General features: G+C 43.1%; 1 protein-coding gene across 2 annotated transcripts in view; it reads right to left on the bottom strand.

Moving 5' to 3' along the window:
- Positions 1–686: 686 nt before the first annotated feature.
- LOC146784292 (uncharacterized) overlaps positions 687–20,831 on the bottom strand; it is a 46,462-nt gene continuing 26,317 nt past the window's right edge. For both annotated transcript variants that reach the window (XM_085635525.1, XM_085635524.1), the window contains exons 6-7: positions 4,814–5,163; positions 687–1,050 (exon numbers count right to left, since the gene is read on the bottom strand). In XM_085635525.1, coding sequence (XP_085491651.1) covers positions 838–1,050; positions 4,814–5,163 — 563 coding nt within the window. In that variant the 3' untranslated portion in view covers positions 687–837. The remainder of the gene's footprint in view (positions 1,051–4,813; positions 5,164–20,831) is intronic.

Genomic DNA, 20,831 nt, shown 5'->3' with positions numbered 1-20,831 from the left:
GAAATTTTCACTCCACAACACACAAATCCACTGCACACCATAAAAATCCAATCCACACCAAATAATTAGGCACCACACCACGTTGTTCCACACAATAAATGCCACTCCACAACACACAATACCACTACACATAAGTCCAATAAACTTAATACCACATAATTACGATCCACATAATTCCATTGCACACACTTATCCAGCATTTCTTATATTAGTTCACTTCAGGTCTTTCAGCACAGTTTCTTTACCGTAACTTTCCAAAAATCCAAACCGCAAACACACGCTCTCCTCCTCTTCTTTCTGTGTCTTCTGTGTACACAAGCGCAGCCTCTTTATGCGTCTATAACCTTCTCTCAACCTTCATTCTCTCTTTCTCACACTCTTTCTACTACTATATCTAGAGGTTATTCACCACTTTATATACAAACTACGTATCATTCTCAATCTTACTTTCTATTTTATACAGCTCTCATCCTTATCTATTCACCACGTCACATATTTCCAATACACAAATACACTACACACCACATAATTCCACCCCACACAATTTCACAACTAAAAATTCCAATTCAAACCACATAATTCTACACAAACAACATACATCCACTCCACTACATACAAAAAACATAAGTAAAAAACAATATCATTTATAACGCAAATAGCTCAATTGTTCCCAAATGCCAGACCGATTGTATTGCAAATGCTTGTTTATTTTCTCAAGTCTGTGAAACACCTGGATTATTTGACATCTTGTTCCTTTATTCAGGAGGATCTACCTATCCTGAGTTGCCATTCACCACAGCCTGAGTTTATTGTACACCGTTGAGTTCTGGGGTGCTTTCATTTCGACAGCCAGAAATAGGAAATGGCCTGCTGCAGTCGAGGGTTATTCCACAGCTCCAAGCTGCCTTCCCTGTCATCCGGGTGGGTACATAGGAAGTAGCCCGAATGCAGCACGGACTCAAAGTTGCTCTTTCCGCTTTCTATACGGTGCCAGAAGAGGATGCGTTTTCCGGAATCGTCATCCACTTTGTCCGGAGCTTCTTCACGCGGCTGACGAGGAGGGTGGAGAGCAAGAGAGAGGGAGATAGAAAGAGACTTAACTGCACAGAATTTGTATGCCTAAGACAAATTTTTCGCAAGAAAAAGTCGCATTTTAACCTTATTACCCAACCCCCATTGTACTCGCGTACCCTTAACTCCCATCCCCACCATCCCTGTACGAAGGAGCATAATGTATGTGAATGAGATATAGAGGGTCCATGTTGATGAATGCTCAGGAGTTTCTATCACTGGGCAGCTAAGTATCCATAATTGGAGTAAATTTAAATAGTGATGCCACGATTGTTTCTTTGTGTGAAAAATATAGTCATTGCTAGCTTTGAGGACATTATTGATCGGCTGTTGTTATGGTCACGAGGTCTTATTGAAGGTTTTGAGCTTCTTTTATGCCAGTATTTGATGTATACACTCTGATGGCGTTAGGTGTTTTTTTGCAGAAAACGTCAATTTTCAATGATATGCATGTTTAAGTATATATTTTTATATTCTATATTGTGTAATGTGGTGCTGTGACAGTGCCTTTACTCTTTTGAAATTCATTTCATTCTAAATTATGCCGCAGTCACTATTGACACTCTCTTTAATTTCTCTTTAACTTTAGATAATTCAGAGAATGTCATTGTTTTTCTAGAGATGTACGGCTTGAAGATCAGCATGAGAATGCAGACAACTACCTCAGCAAAATTGTGCCAGGGCAGCAGTGTGCAGTTCTGGGCATCCTTCACCTTATATTTTGGAGAATGAAGGGGGCCTTGGAAAGCTAAAAGCTGGACCTGTGTCCCCTTAGTGATTGCAGACAGGGCACTGGGGCAGCTATCCGCAGTCTGAAGAAGGCCTAGGGAGCTGAGATCTTCCTCCACATCAACTGTAACACAGAGAAAGTGACCTACTTTATCACTTCGCCTTCTGGCCTATGATATGTAAACATGCCAACCAGAAAGGTTAAAATCCGATGAAGGAGAATACAAAAGTATAATAAGCCGCCACAGCTCAACTAGCAAAAACCTGGACACTGTCTTGAAATGGGACATAATGAGAATGACCTCAAATGGATCATACTATAAAAGCTTCATCTCACTCCTGATCCAAGCTCCACCAGCGAGAGAGGATTCACCAGAGAATAACAATGGATTTTCAAACTCAGATCACATCTTACTGGGTTGAAAGATGACATTCCATGGATTGAGTAAACATCCTTCTGAAGTAGGTCCACTTCTATACACACCTGAAATGAGCTGATCCCGCTTTAAATGTGTAAATCTTCTTCACTTGACTACAATGATGTGACATTTTCCACACATTACTTAAAATTATGATTTTAAAATCCAAGCATACATACAGCATTTACATTTATCTGAAAAGACAAGAGGTTGACCAATCATTTCATTCCAGTTCTTCAAACAATATATCTTTTTTTAGAAATATCCATTTGGATAATATGTATAGTATAGCATAATAGTATAGTACTCCGATGACCACAAAACCTGGTTTGTTCACTGCGAACACTATGCAAAAAATAAAAATAAATGTAAGTCGTAATGCACACCTCACCCTCCGCAGGACATCTCTGTCTGGAGGGTTTAAACCCAAGATTGCCTCATCGATTCTAGAACCGCTCCACATTTCTTCAGGACTGAGGTACCATTAGCTCCTGACACCTCGCGAGTTAAACATCAACCCTCACCCTTCGTCCAATGAGCTGACACTATCCACATGTTCACGATAGCATTTGAGCGCCACATTGTCAAACTCCAAGAGTCATATTGTCAACATATTCCACATGGGCGACATCTCTCTTGAATGTAAAAGGGTCAGCGTAAATGAGGTCCCTGCCTTGTATCTGTGGCTAATCACAATTTACAGTCCTTTTGATAAATTGGCGATACATGACATGGGATTAAGGAGGTACATATGGACATGAGCTCATGAGCTGCAGCGTGACTACATATAGAAACGTTGAAGATACTGTGATGATCAAAGAGAAACATAGGTTGAAGCATTAAAAAACATAGAAATACCAGACAGCGTGGAGATGTTCATGTTCACACCCTGTGGTCTCTGGACAGCTCATGCTGCTGTGTTTTACGCGGTGGCTGGTGGTGCCATGGGCCATGATGAGCCGGGCTTCCATCAGACAGTTTCTGAGTGTAATAAGGCGAGTTTAAAGGGCTCACGTGAGATCTAGACGGCAGTTGTTGTCTCTGATTTGAATGAGATTATCGAGCCACAGGAGAGGACTGTGCAGTTTGAAGGACCTGAACGTTGTGGAGGCCCATGGTGGTTTAGGCGCTGGTAGTAGGTGGAGGTTTGCATGGCATAAGGTGTGGGATGCGGTGCGGTGAGTAACCAGTTGTCCTGCTAAGTCTGACAGTGTTGTGCTCGGCCTCCCCAGTGCTCATGAGTCACATAGCTGAGGATTGCAGTACTTTGTGTCCTGAGGCTAAAGGTAGCTGATCACCCGCACCCAGGCCCGGCTCAAATACCAAGGCAAAGCGCAGGCAGGGGCAGCCGACCACAAGAGACGGGAATGGTGAGGACAGGAACAAGTGCGGGCAGCAGTGCCTGACAACCTTGCAAAGTATCACTCCGATCAAGGACTCCTACACCCATTAGATCACCCTCTATAATGCTCAGCCAATGAGAGGAAGACACGTGGACCTGGAGGATTGGTAGAGCTTCCGTCAGAGCTCAGGGGACGACTGTACATCAGCATGAGCCATGGAAATTAGTTGTGGCAGAAGTTGTCTGACACCCTCACTTTTGACACACACACAATACAACATTTAACACTGTACAAGCAAGTCGAGGGCACTATGGAAGGAACTCTGAATGCACAATGTATGTGCAACTGTATGGCACACCTACTGTCAGACACAACAGGAGGGTAGCAGAGCAGACTGCTGAGGTCCTCTTCCTTTCTCCCTCTGAGCTGGTGGAAATCTGCCCCATATGGCCCAGCACTCCCTGGGGCCAATCAGTGCTGGATAGCTGCAAGGAAATCCTATATTTGCTACTGAAGGAAGGGAATAACCTTAGGGGAAAGAAAAAAAAGCTGAGCACTGCCGGCATATAAATGGGGTACAAGTCAAATGAGGAGTTAAGAGGCCAGATGTACAAAGCCATTTTGCAACTGCAAACCCTGCTATTTGCAAAATCACAGGGCTTGCGACTGCAAAAAGGCGTTTTTCTATTTACTCAACTAATTTTGCAAGTTGGAAAAGCCTTGCAGACACACAAAATGGGTTTGTTATTCACTCTGAATTGCAATTAGCAGAGGGCGTGAAGGGGTGGCCCCCCCTATCTGCAAGTCACAATGGAATGTATCAATGGCTTGTGATTGCAAATGGAGTCACAAATAATTGATGAGTTACTGACATCTCAAAGGAGCTGGTGTCTCCTTGTATCACCTTTCTCTTTGTGAATGCTGTTGGCAGACTTGGGAGAAGAAGGTAGTACTCAAGGGAGCCCCAGTTCCTTTCAGGAACAAGAGCTGCCTTGAAGAATCCTGATGCATTTTCGCTCCTAGAATATTGTGTCCCTGCTTCCAAACTCTATTGTTCCCGCTGCTGGTGAACTGCTAAATTATATGGTGTATATCACAATTTTTTGTTTTTATGGATACATTGGTGACAATATGATATCACTTTACTGCAGGCTTAAGAGGGTGGAGCCTTTAATTTACCGCACAGAATAATAATGCTTCTCTCCACTCTTGCTCTGCACTAGAAATAGAACCCCCTCCACCATCACTCACCTCCAAAGTCAACGAGGGTGGGGTCCCGCATGCCAGGTAGAGGTTTGTCCCTGGCAAATTCAGAGCAACTGGAATCCTGTTCACCCTACCCAGGACCTGAATTGCTCTGAGGACTTGTGGCCTCAGTGAGGTGGAGGCTTCTGAAAACCCCTCAATCCTGGAGAATGACTCTGAGTCAAGTACAAGGTTCTTCAGCTCAGAGAGTGACTCTGAATCCCCAAGAATGTCCTCCAGGACAGAGCTTAACATGTCATCATCTAGAAACTCCTTCAGGATGGAGGATTCGAAGGTGCGGAGAAACTTATCTCGACGGTCTCCAACAAATGCGTACACGTGGATGTCGAGGGTATCTGTGAAAAAAGAGATTAACACAGAGAGTCACTACTCCGGCTCTTGGAGTCTATAGGATAGCATACAGGAACCCTCTTTTGGGGTGTGGATCTGGCAGGTGGAAGTTAGGGGGAAACAAATTGCCTGTGGGGTAATATGAGTGTGGGACTTTCAGACAAGCCTCTAATTGGGCCATTATACTGTGACGTTAAACTCTGGAGAACACCGTGCTCTTGGTACCCCTGGGTCTACTGAGAGACCATTTCCATCCCAAGGGAGGTGAAATTCCCTATCCTCCTGAAGGATGCTATCCCACACCCTCTCACGAGCAGTGGTGGAAGGAAGAGGCATTCATGCCCTGCATTAGCATGTCTCAGACATTATTTCCCAGTACGTGTATCACATTTAAAATGTTCCGTCATGCAATATGACCCTAATGGTGACAAAAATGATGTTTTAAGAAATATTATGCTTTTCTCTCTTTTCCTTTATCTGTGTGTGCTGCAAATACCTGACATCATGTCAGTCTTGGCCGGTGGAGAGTAAGAATTTCTGGACTAGTCTTCTAGGTGCCTAACTATTGAGACAAAGGTATTTGCGTTTGGAACGGTTTGCAATGCACATTTTAACCTGGTCTTATTTTCAGCACCTTGAAATCTGACACTTATTTTCTGGTGTACATTTCAGGGGGCATCGACCCAAACAATAATGCAAGTACCCACGTAGACCCCCTAGGAACCCAATAGGATCCTTTGCTCCTGAAGAAGCTCCCTGCACATTCAGGCAGCAAAACGTATCGACCCAACTTTAAAGCAAAATCCACACCTACCACGTTTTTAACATATGTTAGCCTACACATTATTAAAGTAGTATAGTGTTTCCTGGACACTTTCTTAAGTGTTTACTTTATTCCTGATCTTTAATGAAGGCTCCCTCAGAAACATTCATTGAGTGCACTGCCCACACACAGCTGGCAGGCTCCCAGTACAGACAGGAGGCCCACCTTACCCAGCATAGAAACACACACCACCGGCACGACCAGCTGGGACCATTCGAACGAGTTCCAACTTAATAGTATATCAGGCCCCAGTAAAACGGGAATACACCAATGACGAGAAGCTGTGGCAAAGTAGAACGGATCTGTGCACCCACCGGTCACTCCAGGATGCAGCAGTTACCCTTACCACCTACCTGAACCATGTATTTTGCGAGCACACAACTGCTATGATCTGGGTGACTGAAATGGGAAAACATTTTTCTCCCTTCTGCCAGCAGTGAGAGATACTTGAACTTCTGATAACTCACTTAGAAGCATACGGGATATATAGCTTTCATTTGTCTTTAGGGCCACATATGTTCTGATACTTTAGGGAGAGGGTGCATTAGTTCTCTGTTCCTCGCACTCCTTTGAATATAGAGAATTCTTACTACCCCAGGACTCGACAAGCGGCATCCCAAAATGACTTTTTACTTATGATGAAAAACAGTGAAACTGGGAACTTAAATATGGCATTGGTGGTCCTGCCCCAAAACAAAACTATATTTTCATCCGCAGCAGTAACAGTCAGCTTAGATCTCTTGTGCTGGACGGTTGTATCCACCGCGGGGCGGGTCTTCTGCACCAAGGTGGCATCACTAAGCCAGACATCAGTCTGCCTGGCAGAGCCATCTCTATTGAGCCCTGACATTTACTCTTTTAGTGACCCTTATCAGAAAGAGATTCAAACATTCTGAACCTTTCTGACACTTGTGTACGTGGGCAGGAAGCTAGCAGTGTTTGCTCAATCTTCCCCTGTACCAAGTGAACTCTCAAACCCTCCATCTTATCCAAGACCTACAGTAAGAACACATTCGAGGGGCCCCATGACAGACAGTGGCTAGGGGCCAATAAATGGTGGTTGAGGGTGTTTGCCACCGCTATCCTGGTGTCTGTTCTGGTTCTGGTATGTATCTGCAAACTGGGCAAAATCCACCCTTTCCGAGCTTGACCCGGCCGAGCAGTCAAGATGTCTCAGGGAAGTAGTGGGGATGGGGGGGAGAGAAGAGACTCAGAACTCAAACATTCCTACAATAGGTGCATTATTGTAATTGAAAGCTCAGTGTTTGTCTTTTAAAAAAGAGGTAAGTATCGTAAACGCAACAAAACTTACTATGGTACATACAGAGGGGCAGATTTACAAGTCACTTTTGCGTCACTTCTACATGTTAAAAGGGATGCAAAGTGGCGCAAGCGGCTTGAAAATCAGCCCCAGAATACTTAAATATACAGGGATGCCATCGAGTCTCAGGGTTCTCTACAGAAAGAAAACATTTTAAGAAATAACAAACAAAGTTCAAGTGCGGGCTTGCTGTGTGCAGCAGGACAGCTTCCTGGCATTCTGTGACCCACAGATCAATCTATGCCAAATAACTTTTCTGTTCTGGTGAAGGGATAGCAATGTCCGATAAAGAGCTCCACCAAACTCTGTTTTTACAGCCTGTTTCTCTCAGGCATGTGGAATAACCAAATATGGTGCACACTTAGAATTACCAAAGGTGGCTGTGCTGATCGACAATGCTAGGGTGAGCTGCCTCACTCACCAGGGCTCCTTCAGGCAACCCTGCCTCCTAAAGTTGGCCATCAATCACAGCAGTAACCAGCGGAATGGCTGAATGATATGTAAAAGGCAATAAAGTTAAAAAAAAAACCATCAGTCACAGCCGCAACTTCCCAAGGAGACCTACAGGATTTCCTTTTTCGGACCAGGGCACTAGTGTGATCGCTGAAGTCAGTATTAGATATCTGCGTCTTTTTCAATGGCTTTCTCTACATCAGGCAGCCTTAACTTTGCAGTTGACACTGGTAAGTTAGACACAATGGCCCAGATTTAGTAAGACTTTGCATAGGGTTTGCATTACTTTTGCAAAGAAAACCTGATACAAAGTGTGAAGTCCGACACAAATTTGGATTTACATTGGGTAGTATTCGAAAGTAACGCAAAGTTGCACAGTGCACAGCTTCAAAACACTAAATATCATTTGGGCCTTCCATGGGTGGTACATGGGTGTTCTCATGCAACCACCCATTGTTAAAGTTTGCAGGAATCGCTGTTAGCCTGAGCTAAAGCCATTTTGTTTTGTGGCAGCCATTTTAGTTAGCTATGTGCTTTCTCCCTCTTCACTGTTGACTGCCCTTGTAATCTGCTTGTGTCATCAACTACAGTTAACTCCTCCAGTACTGAGCCAGAGCCTTGCACATGCTCAGAAAGACCTATAGCTGCCAATACCCCTGTCCTAGGATGTAACTGCCAGGCTATTCTTACTGATGTAAGCAGTTTAGTCTCTCCTCCCACTCTGTTGACTAAGCGATTCTTATGTATCCATCTATGTACTTATGTGCACACTTGTACTGCCTCTTTTTGAGTCTTCCTGCATACTCAGCGGTAAATGGGGTAAAATAAGGCCCCTGTTTTTTGTGACCCTGAGACTGTCTCATAAAGTGGCCTGAGGGTACTGTGTGACGCAGTCTCCCTCATGTGAGGTTAATAAACTTGTTATTTTGATATTAGCTTCCGTGCCAATCTCTTCTTTGTTGGTTTAAAGGACCAGGTGTATCAGTGAACCCCTAGAAAGGTTTTTATTTCTTCAAATGGCGCCCGGACGTGGGGCTCATCGGAGAAGCGGCTATCCAAGGGAGTCGTCTTGATGGGAGACAGGAATTTACTCAGGACAGGACAGAAATCTACTGAGGAGGTACCCTGCGCACAGAGATTGTTTGTCTTTGCAGCCCAGTATATTTCTGGTCTCCCTGATTTGATCCTCCAAGTGTTTGCCGATCCCGAATGAGAACTTTTTGGCGTGAGTATTCTAAAAACGAGCGTTAGGTCTTGCAGAACTTGGCAGAGGTAGGCTGGAGATATGTGCTTGGTAAGGTTTGTTTGCTTGGTTGGCCAACATCTTGGACTTGTTTGGAAATATATGAATTGCAATTTGTGTAGGCAGCTAATGAGGAGATTTTTCTCAAAATTGTGAAAACTTGAAAGGCACACATTAAGTTAAGTGCCACTTGGTGTATAATATTGTATTTGCTACAATATTCTTGGCATGCCTGTTTCAAGCGCACTTCGTAGAATGTGATGCTTTCTTGGAGGTACCATTGTGAATCTTGAAAGTACTCAGCCTACTCCCCTCAGAGGGGATGCCTAAATAGGTTTAGGTATAGTAAAAAGATATTTTCTTCCTTGGTGACTAGCACACCATGGAACCAAATATATCTACAAAGAATCCGGATATGTACACTTAGTAACATTCATAAGTGGTGATATGCAGAGCACTTTTGAGTGTTCTGCCAGCCAAACTAGTAATTTGGTGTATTTTTGAAAAAGGTCTGAGGTTTGCGCATGTTTTTTTGAATATGGCAGTCGTTTGGCTGTCTATTTTCTCTTGGTGTAATCTCTGTACTTTTTTTTGAGAGCTCTCTTTTTGTAAATATAATTTACAATTAGTATTTACAAGGTTTGGTTAAGTACAGTCTGTGGGCTGTCTTTTGTTTCTGTCCTAAGTGTTGATTTGTGGGTTAATTGTGTGTTTGAATGTCTATGTGGTTTGTGGTTTGACACCGGTGGTACTTGTGTGAGTAAGTAGCGATTGCGCTCTTTGTGTAAGAATGGCTAGCCTTAAGCGCGCTGTGTTGTGTGTTATGAATGTGTGGCCCCCTTGTTGAAAAAGTCTGGAATGAGCTAAATTTGGTTGTTTTTGTTGTTGTTGTCATTCTGTTATGCAAATGTAATTTACAGAATAAAATTCAGGGAATTAATTATATAACACATGCTAAATAGCTGCACGCTACCATTAGAAGTAAAACTAGTAACAGAGTATGGATGTATTAACCTTTCATTATTATATCGCTACAGTGGGTAAGCACAAAATTAGAATTAAAACCCAATAGAGGGAAAAGGCCTCACAGAAAAACAAAAAAACAAATTTGTGTGCTTTGAAAATAACTAGGAATAAAACATAGAATGTTACAGCATTCTCCTTCGATACATTGCATTAGATATTAAAAGGCATTCACGCCATCTGAGTAAATTGGTTGTTGCTGAAATAATCACGACATTAAAAGACTATAGGTTTTGATCTGGCTTGAAATGCCTGACTTTGAAATAGACTGAACTCTGCTAAAATTTCCTGCACTAAAAAGGGAGCCCTTCTTTTTGCAGCTGTTCCAATCTGTCTCACTGGGAGGGAGCGTTCTGTCACAACAAACAGAGATTAAACTTTTACAGGACATTACAATATAGCAAAGGGTTTTTTTTTCCTGAGAAAGGCGTCGAAATTGATGCCTACTGGTCAGACAACAGCTGAGTAAATAGCACATGGCTATTCCTGCTCAGCAGCCGCAATGAAATATGCTGGGTCAACTAGATCTTAAGATTAGTGCAAACATGGTTTAAAAGCATGCATTTAAAACTGGTGATTTTAAAAGTCAGAAAAGACAGTTTTATTATTTTGGATAAAATAGAAAGGATTAAAATTATAGGACTTTCCTTCTTGTTGCCTTTTTAATAATCATTTCTGTGGATCTGATAGTAAAATAATTAATGGCCTTTAAAAAGTGGCGCAGGCAATTTCATGTTTCTGTAAACTTTCTGTGCTTAAGAGTTAAATACATAAATGCATTTAAAGGCGAAAGGAAAGAAAAAGGGGGTTGCTTTTCATATGTGAAAATATCAAAAGGGTTGGTGATCATTATTAAGAAAAATATTCACCATATGAGAAAAAAAATGTTTTATTAAAAATATTTGCACTAAAATCATTTCTTTATAATGTCTAAATAATCATACTGTGAACTCCTAGCATCAAAGTCGAATTTAAGCAGCGCTTTCCCGCAATGGAGGGGGACTAAAATGTGAAAATGTCACTTTACCCAGGCGTACAAAACACATTTCTGATCCCCCATTCCTAGGATATCTAGAGGACACTCTGGGGATCCCTAATATGCCAAAACATTGTAAGTTATCCATTTCTAAGTGCCCCTACCATCAAAGTCGAATTTGGGCTAAATTTACTGTTTAAAAGCAGTTCTGCCACTTAGGGCAGTGTTCAAACTGATTTCAGGCTTCAGTAATGCACACATGCAAGTATGGAACAAGCAGCTGACCTCTAAACTGCTAAGAATGCACACCACACACTGCACACAAATAAAACTAAGTATAAAAAAAATTGCAGAAGTTAGATCCTACCTTTAAAATTATTAGACGGAACAGGACTGTCTTTCAGCTGTGAGTCTCCAGAGTTGCTTTGCATTGTAAAGTCCGCATGGCATAGCCCTTCTCAGACAGGGGACAACAGGTTTAAGGGTGAAAGGCTAAAGTCTGTTTTTAGAACTAATCAACCCTATTGAACGTGCAATTTCCACGTAGGGAGCCACTGTGACAGTATGTGATTTTTACATTACGCTATGGAAGTTTGTAATGCTGAAGAGAAGTTTAATCAACTGATTTCTTTGTATTACTTACATTTCCCGATTCTCACACTGTAGGGTAAAGCACTATAAGTAATGTTTTAGGTAACATTAGCTAAAGGAAATATTGCATATTTTGTTAGGAGCACATGGGGATATCACTGTTTTCTTGAGATATAATACAAGTATAGGAAATGTGCAGGTGGGGTTATCCTATTGAATAACATTATTAAGGGATAGCAGCATTTGTAGATCATATGCAGAGAATAGCTCTGCCAAGTATATAGCACTAATGCTTTTAGTTTAAAGATTACTGTGCAAGATCTAAGATAAGGAGGAAATGGGATTTAGTTTGCATTAATTCGCCCTCATGTTACACTAGTACAATTGCTAAAGGAATTGGTAGTTGGTTATTAATGTTTTCTAGCTAGCTCAATGTGCTTTTTACCTCCTACAAGTTTTTCTTGCCCAGTTGCCACAAATAGGGGTAGATAGTGTCGACAGAAGGTAAACCTGTTTCAGGGTTTCCTGCTGTCGAAATAGGGGAAGTAGGTTAGCTCCTCTGCAAATTAAGGGTAGGCAAATTTATGTTTTCTCTCTCTTTTTCTCACTCTCTTTTGAGCCTGTTTAAATTGTCATGGAAATAGCCATGAGACATTTTAATTGGCTATTCAGTAATACTGTTTTAAAAAGTGTTAGCATTAATAAAATAAAAAATATGCCATGTTACTGCCCAACCTGTATGAAAGAATGAGTAGAACAGATTGATGTTCCCTTATTTGACCTTTAAGGGGAACTAGATGTGGGTAGTTTTTTTCTAAAAATCTTAGGTGACAACACCATTATTGTTTATGTTATTCTCATGCTACATACAGTTATGCATTACTAGTCTCTTATTAGTTAGTTTGTTTAATTCAGCTGACAGCCCTTATTAGAGCTGGCAAATAGTTTTATTTCGCCCATGTGATCCTTAGCAAACGAAAAGAAAATATTGTTTTATAGGAGTTTGTTTGTCACAACATGTTCAGCTGGAGAAATTTATGTACCCACTATGTTGAAGTTTTTTTTAGTTATTTATGTAATAAGAATCCCTGTTAAATTAGTAGTTTTAGATTTTCCTGCTGCACCTATAACATGCGAGCATGACCCTAAGCGTACAATGTAGGTGTCTTTATGAAAGAGAAATCATTTTAGAAGTGCCTGCAGTCCTGTACAAGTAATGTAAAGTCTATGAGTAAAAGTGTAGAACATTTCCCTTTCTTGAGGTTTTGTCAGATGAATAGTATAGGAATACACAAATGTAAGGATTTAGAGTATGTCTGTATTGTTTTTCTCTTTTCCTCAGAATTTAGTAAATGAACACAGACTTCCTTAGCTGCTTCAAATAGTGTAATAGGTTCAGGGTTTTTCTATTCTCAGATAGATGAAGTGGTTCTTGGGTGCTTTGCTAATATAAGGGGCATCCCAAGACTAGAAAGTATTCTGAGACTATCCTCTCTGTTGATAGATTACTTATGTGCCTTGTCTAAAGACCTTTTGTTCTGTCCACCAATAGATATTTGCTGCCCTACAACCACTGCCAGAGGGGCCCGGACATCAGATCCAGCCTGGGGAGTCAGCACCAGTCCAGTTTGAAGCCAAGGTGAAGGTAACCAGCACAGGCATTGCTGGCAACTAGGACCTCAGTGAAGGTAGAAGGCCGGAAGCACTGGGATGTGAAGTGTGTACCCCTGCCACTGTCTTGGGCGAAAGACGGGGGTCACAAATCAGAATGGAAGAGTGATCCTTTGTGTATCCAGTTTTTGATGCCCAGCTGAGAGTCACAGACCGACCATGACGTCAAGGAGGCTTTTTCTGAATCCTGGCGGTAAACTAAAATGATAGTTTACAACTTTGTTTGTTGATCAAAAGATGCCTGGGCATACTGGGTACAAACTGTGGCCCCAACAAAAGAGCAGTGCGCCAGTGGAGCAACACAGGAGTTAGGGAAGGACTTGAGTTTAGGGTACAGGTGCTGTGTCTCTGGTGCCTGTTAGATTAAAGTGAAGAAAACTGGTGCACTGCCTGAAACACTGGACAGGATCGCTGAGGGTATTTGCCCCGGAAGGTGATTGCCCTATCCTGAAAAAAGAAAACGTTTCCCTTGAAACTGGGCCGTGATTCCTGAGTTGAGAGTTGTGCAGCTCCACCGTGGGGACAAGAGCCTGTCTGTGAGGCTCAAACGGACACAGGGAGAAGACTCCCCTCTGGCTGGTTGTAGAGCGGCTTCAATTTCCCAAGGACTTCTTTTTGTTAGTAATGTACCCTTTTGGTCATCCCATTTTTGAGGAGGAGCAGCCCTTTGCGGCTCCTTGTCCTAGTTCCCATGGCCCCGTTTGGTCCTCCTAGTCCCCTGCGGCCTGGATAGTTTTTGTAATGATCCTTGTATTTTCTTTAATATTTGCATTAGTAATGATTATTCTGCAACACAAATATGCATCTGAACAGTTGACAAATGTTACTTTGCCCTTTCCTTGAGTATATTAATTGATAATCTAGCCCCCATAAAAACAACACTGAAAAAGTCTATTGAAAATGTTTTTTATTAGATATGTGATCTCCTGATATCTGAATATTAATTATGACCCAATGCTCTGTTCCCTTTGTGTTTCTGTCTATACCTTATATATACCCCTTAAAATGAAATGTTCAGGTCTTTAAACATGGCTACAAGGTCTGCCTTTGTGAGAGCCATGGTGGTCGCTTCGTCCGTGCATAGGACTGGATGCCTGTCCGAGACCGAGAAGAAACCAGAGACCTTAGTGGTTGTTCTGGTTGTCCCCTTCTTAGGCGGCATACGGGCCGACCTTAGGGGGCCCCCCCTTGGTTGCGATCACGGTGGTCCCGGGAACCGTGTAGTAGGGAGTGGGGCCGGGGTGGCCAAGGTGCGGCGCACGTGGTTGTGATTGTGAGGCCCGGAGCATAAATCCGGGGGTGAGGGTCCCCTAGGAATGAGAGAAGAGGCACGTGTGGGGCGAATAGTCGCAGGTGAGGGTGGTGCCAGACACTCAGGGAACAGCAGGTCTATCCCAGAGGCCGCGGGTGCTATGCATGTAAGATCATCGACTAACCTCACTGTTTATAGGTCTCGTCAGGGGCGGGCAGTTGCTGTTAGAATCTCCTCATCGAGGCATAATCTGGAGCTCCTCCATGGATGAAAAACTGAGCCAGCATGCGGCAGAATGGTGCATGAAGCGCAGGAAGTCCTAAGCCGGGGAAAGACCCTGAGGCTTGCTCCGCCCTCAGGCCTATCGCCTTGCTCAACCTCGATGTGAAACTATACTCCTCCATCTTAGCTAGACGGTTGAGCGATCTTATGCACGACCTTATACACCCGGACCAATCAGGTTTTATCAAGGGACGCCAAACACACAACAACACCCGTCGCATTGTACATCTAATCGAGAAGGCCAATAGACGTCAGATTCCCGCGGTCCTTGTCGGGTTGGACGCGGAGAAAGCTTTTGATAGGGTGGACTGGGAGTTCCTGTTCCATACCCTAGCGGCTTTAGGTTTTGCACCCAAATATCTCACTATGATACGGGCTAACTACCTTCAACCCCACTCTAAGGTGATGGTCAACGGTGCGCAATCGCCCTCATTCTTCCATTCCAGAGGTACCAGACAGGGGTGCCTCCTCTCCCCCCTACTTTTCGCCCTTAGTATCGAACCCCTTGCAGCAGCAATTAGAGCAAACCCTACAATCCAAGGGATCCCCTTCACGGGAGAACAACATAAAATTTCCCTATTCGCTGATGATGGCCTGTTATCCCTCGCAGATCCAGCGGCATCACTCCCACCCTTACAATCGGAATTAGCCTGTTTTGAAACAGTAGCAGGCTTCAAAGTAAATTTAGGTAAGTCATTTATTCTCAACCTCACGCTCCTGCCAGTAGAAATGCATGGTCTCCAACCTCTCACCCCCCTCCAGTGGACCACCTCCTCTATTCAGTAGTTGGGCGTCCAGATTACACCAAAAGTGGGAGGACTTTATTCTGCTAACTTCCCCCCTATGCTAGCGCGTATCTAAGTAGAGCTCGATAAATGGAAACCACTTTTCCTAGCTTGCCATAAAAATTACTCTTCTCCTTAAGCTTCTTTACCTATTTCAAGCCTTACCCATTTAACTGAGAGAGACTTCTTTCGGCGTGTCAAAGCTATGATCTTGAATTTCATATGGCAAGGAAGGCGGGCGCGCTTCTCTTTTACGATACTTCGTCGCTCCAGAGGGGAGGGTGGAGTCGGACTTCCAGATATACACTTATATTATAAGGCTGCCCAATTACGTGTACTGACGGAATGGTCAAAAGACGAATCAGATAAACACTGGCTACATATGGATCAAAGTGTGACAGGACAGACCATATGGGATCTGATCTGGCGCCCCAAACATGATGACCTAAGAACACCTATATTAGCACTCCTACACGCACAACACTTAAGGTATGGGACTCTGTGTCGAGTGACAAGAGATGGACCTTCTTTCCCTCCCCCTTCACACCATTGCACTTTAATCCTGCATTTCCCCCAGGCCTACAGACAGGATCCTTCGATGCTTGGCGAGAGGGGGGATGCCTAGCCCTAACGCACCTTTTCCATAACTTTGACCCCCTTACCTTTGACCGCTGCAAAAGGGAATACAACCTACAGAACACAGAAAGATACCACTACAACCAGTTACTACACTGGGCCCTCACACCACAAGTCCGGGAGGCAGCTACCTGTCCCCTGACAAAATTTGAATCCTTTCTCACTAAGGCAAACTCCATGAAAGGCACGATATCCTTTATATACAAGTTTCTCCTCACCACTACACTCTCTCCACGGCCACACTATATGTTAATGTGGGAGGGTATCCTACAACAAGCCATCACAGATGAGGAATGATCCCATTTATGGTCTGACATCACGGAGTTCAACCACTCCGCCGATCTCAGGGAGGCACACCTTTAGACCATGATGGACTGGTACCTTCATCCCTCCAAACTCCGACAGATTTTTACCGGTTCTTCTGATAGATGCTGGTCTTCTGGGGGACTTCCGGCATATCTGGTGGGATTGCCCACACATATGACCTTTCTGGGAAGAAATCCTGGCCCAAACCAAGGGCATGCTGGGATACCATATCCCAACCAATATGGCGGAGGTCCTTTTGGGACTTTGTGAACCATCCTTAGAACACCAGACCCGGGCGGACAAAAAGATCATGTGGCTCTGTAAAGGGGCAGCGAAGATTACATTAGCAGAGGCCTGAAAAAGGAGAGAAGCTCCGGCAATTTCCCTCTGGCACTCTAGGTTATGGAAGCTCCTTAGCCTGGAGCGAATGTCTGACATTTTCAGGGATAATTTTAAAAACTTTGAATTTAAATGGGGCCCCCTGGTCACCTTTCTTTCCCACGGTCTTCCATCCGCTGTCTGTCCTTCCTCCATTAGGGCGCTCCACCTCTTCCAGATATGAAGTGCAAGCTGTCCAGCAATCTGCAGTGTGCGTTTTTTCTTTTTTTTTATGTGCCGTCACCATGTTACCGGTGGGGGGTGGAAAAGGGTTGGTTACTTATTTTCTGTTCATTGCTCCACATTTAGGAGCCATTTTGATTACACTGTAGTACTTTCTATAGGAACCCAGAGAGAGCAACCACAAAGAACAATGGGAAATATCTAGCATTACTTGCCGCACTGTGCAGAACGCGGGGACTTACCCTAAGCCCTGTTATTTTAGAATCTGTACCCCTTAAATGTGCATTCCACTATGTTTGGGCTGGGGACTAGCCCTGGCGGTATGTATGATTCTTCACAGTGTCAACTTTTGTAAACATTCTTTAACATCCCACATGTGAAGAACGCAATGGTAATGTTATACGATGTACTCTGTCAAAAACCTCAATAAAAATATGTTTGATAAAAAAATGAAATGTTCAAATGTAAATGCCCACCTAGCAATGGATCAGAATATTAATGAATTTATGAAAATAAATGTGCAAAATATTTTCTATGTTCCTTCTAGATCATAGGGATGTCTTTAGCTCACGATAAAAGGACCGTTTGTTAAAGTTTGCAGGAATCGCTATTTGCCTGAGCTAAAGCCATTTTGTTTTGTGGCAGCCATCTTAGTTAGCCATGTGCTTTCTCCCTCTTCACTGTTGACTGCCCTTGTATTCTGCTTGTGTCATCAACTATAGTTAACTCTTTCAGTACTGAGCCAGAGCCTTCCACATGCTCAGAAAGACCTATAACTGCCAATACCCCTGTCCTAGGATGTAACTGTCAGGCTATTCTTACTGATGTAAGCAGTTTAGTCTCTCCTCCCACTCTGTTGACTAAGCGATTCTTATGTATCCATCTATGTACTTATGTGAAAACTTGTACTGCCTTTTTTTTTAGTCTTCCTGCATACTCAGCGGTAAATGGGGTATAAAAGGCCCCTGTTTTTTGTGACCCTGAGACTGTCTCATACAGTGGCCTGAGGGTACTGTGTGAAGCAGTCTCCCTCATGTGAGGTTAATAAACTTTTTATTTTGATATTACAGCTTTCGTGGCAATCTCTTCTTTGTTGGTTTAAAGGACCAGGTGTATCAGTGAACCCCTAGAAAGGCTTTTATTTCTTCACCATGGGTTTGATGCACATTCCTATCTAAAATGGATCGTAGACAGGGATTTGCGCACTCAATTCAGGGATATGCCTCCTCGAAGCAGGTGTAAAGAGAGGAAATATTTTAATTTCTTCTAATTTTTCTAACTTTGCATGTGTGAAAAAAAAATCATCTTTACTTTTCCCCCACCTACTGGGCTTCTTTGAGGAGGACATTCAAGGGACAGCAATAGTCACCATCTTTAAGCCATAAGGAAGATAAGAAGAATGTGGGTAGTAAAGACCTTTTTCCTTGCTTACTGTTGAGAATATGTTGTTGGAAAAGATTCTAGCTACGAGACTGGCTTAGGTGATCCTCATTTTGGTATATGAGGACCAAAACTACTTCATGCCCGAGCACCCGGCAGTACCTGTGCAGGATTCAGGTGGTATTAACCAGGCTACCCCAACAGCAGGGTACGGCAAACATGCTATTGGTAAACTAGGAGAAGTTGCCTTAACCCACATGCTGACTTGCTGTTCTATGAGCTTTCATTTCCTTGTGGCTGGAGTAAGTAAGTAATTCAATGTACAGTTAATTAAAACTTACAATTTAAAACCATCAAGACATTAAAAGTACATAAAACAATCCTTGTCTCAATTTATACATTAAAATTTAAAATAAAGTCTTCCAACTTAGCATTTTGATGTTATGCTATAAGTGAAAGTCATATCAGTCTCAGTTTTAGTGTCTATTCAACCCTTTTGAGGTAGGTAAAGCATGATCAAAGTGCTTGTGTATCAGAATGCCTACTCAATCCTTTTGAAGTGGGCAAAAACATGGATAAAGTGGTTGTACTTCAAGGTGCCAACATGGGATCGACTAGGCGGGCCCTCGTGAAGGTTGGCTGGTAAAATGTTCTATGGGAGTAAACTAGCTGCTTGCTATCCTGCTGTCGCCTGTTGCTGGGGCTTAAGTCTTTCAGCCACTATGTCAAAGTACTTTGTAAGTCGGCAGTTTATCTGAATCTCTTCTGGGTTAAAACACAATTTTACAACCTACCACCAGGTCCTGATGCCCTTCTAATTAAATGTTGGTCGAAGTAAGGCACGCCTTATGTCCATCAAGCCTGGGCAGATACAAATGATATGTATTAGGTTCTCACAATGACGACAGGACTGTTCTTCTGGTCTCCTTTTCCAATGTGGCAGATGAGGGAGGATTGGTGAAATGCCAAAGCGCAACTTAAAAAAAAAAATCTTTTGTCTTCTCTTTGACTTCCATTTTCAGGTAAGCTTGTGGCGTAAGAGCTTTATAGCCATTAAGCACTATCCATCAGTGAGCCCTCTTGGCCAAAGTTTCCTTGTCTTCTGTTTTGGATATAATTTTTGTTACTTTGGTTACAACCTTTTTAAAGCTCTTATGATCTATGGAGGATTCCCAGAGGTTGGTCAATTTAAGCATTTCCAAGGATTCGACCAGGTACTCTCTGGCAAGTTATTTCTCATGATCTGACAGCTCGGTCCAAAGATGCGCATTTAGAGATCCTTGCTCAGCGCCTCTGATCTTATGCCAGCTTTTTATATAACCTCTCCTTCTTTCCACTGTTTGCTTCTGAAGACCGAATTCCAGGCATATTTGGCCAGGTGACACATAGTTTGGTAGCTGAAAAATTGCTCTGTATGTGCTACGAATTATTTTGTCAATTACTATCGTATCTTTCCCTTGTGTTGGTTCACTCCCATATGTGAGCATTGGCTACAATTGTGCTTGAATCACCTATACTAAGGGCTCTAGTGTTCGGTCTGGTAGAACTTTCTTCAGTGGCTTCATTGCGTGGTAACTCGTGGTGCCCCTCTGACGCAGGGCCTCCAATTGGGGTTTATACGAACCTCTGCTATCAAGTTATACTCCGAGGTACTTGTAGTTGGTTACCCGGTCTAGGCTGCACCCATCCAGGTACCACGTGATTTTCTTGGTTTTATTGTAATTCACAGTCATAATTTTTGTTTTCTTTAAGTTAATGCGTAATGCATTGCGTTGCGAGAATTTATTAGTGGTGTCCAGCAAGTGTCAAAGGCCAATTGGGGTTCGGCTTATTAAAACCAAATCATCCGCATATAGGAGGTTGGACAACAAGGCTTTTCCCAAACGTGGGGAGCGTGATGTACTGTTGTCCAATTCCCCTGGAAGGTCTGCTAAAAATAGGTTGAACAGCATGGGGGCTAGTTCGCACCCTTGTTTGAAGCCTTTGGATGTGTTGATTCACCTATAGAGGTGTGTCCCAGCTCCCAGCTTGATCTTGACCCAGGTATCAGTGTGTAATAGGATCAGCTGTTTTAGGAGAGGCTTATGTATCCCCCACTTTTCCAACTTCTGCCATAGTGTGGCGTGATCTACGTGGTCAAATGCTGTGCTGTAATATATGAAGCATAAAAATAGTGAGCTCTTTGCTGCTTCGGCCCCATCTATCAGCAGGGTTAGCGCCGTGATGTTAGTCGTGGTACCCTGTCCTCTGCAGAACCCTGTTTGATTTGCATGGATGAGGCATTTTGACGATGCCCAGGATATTAATTCCTTCAGGACTAGCCCCGCATAATACTTTTCCTCTATATCAATTAGGGAGACGAGTTGATAA

This window comes from Triturus cristatus, chromosome 11 (assembly GCF_964204655.1).
Source record: "Triturus cristatus chromosome 11, aTriCri1.1, whole genome shotgun sequence".
NCBI lineage: Eukaryota > Metazoa > Chordata > Amphibia > Caudata > Salamandridae > Triturus > Triturus cristatus.
The sequence above is the reverse complement of the archived record's forward strand: the minus strand, read 5'-3'. Positions and strand labels throughout refer to the sequence as shown.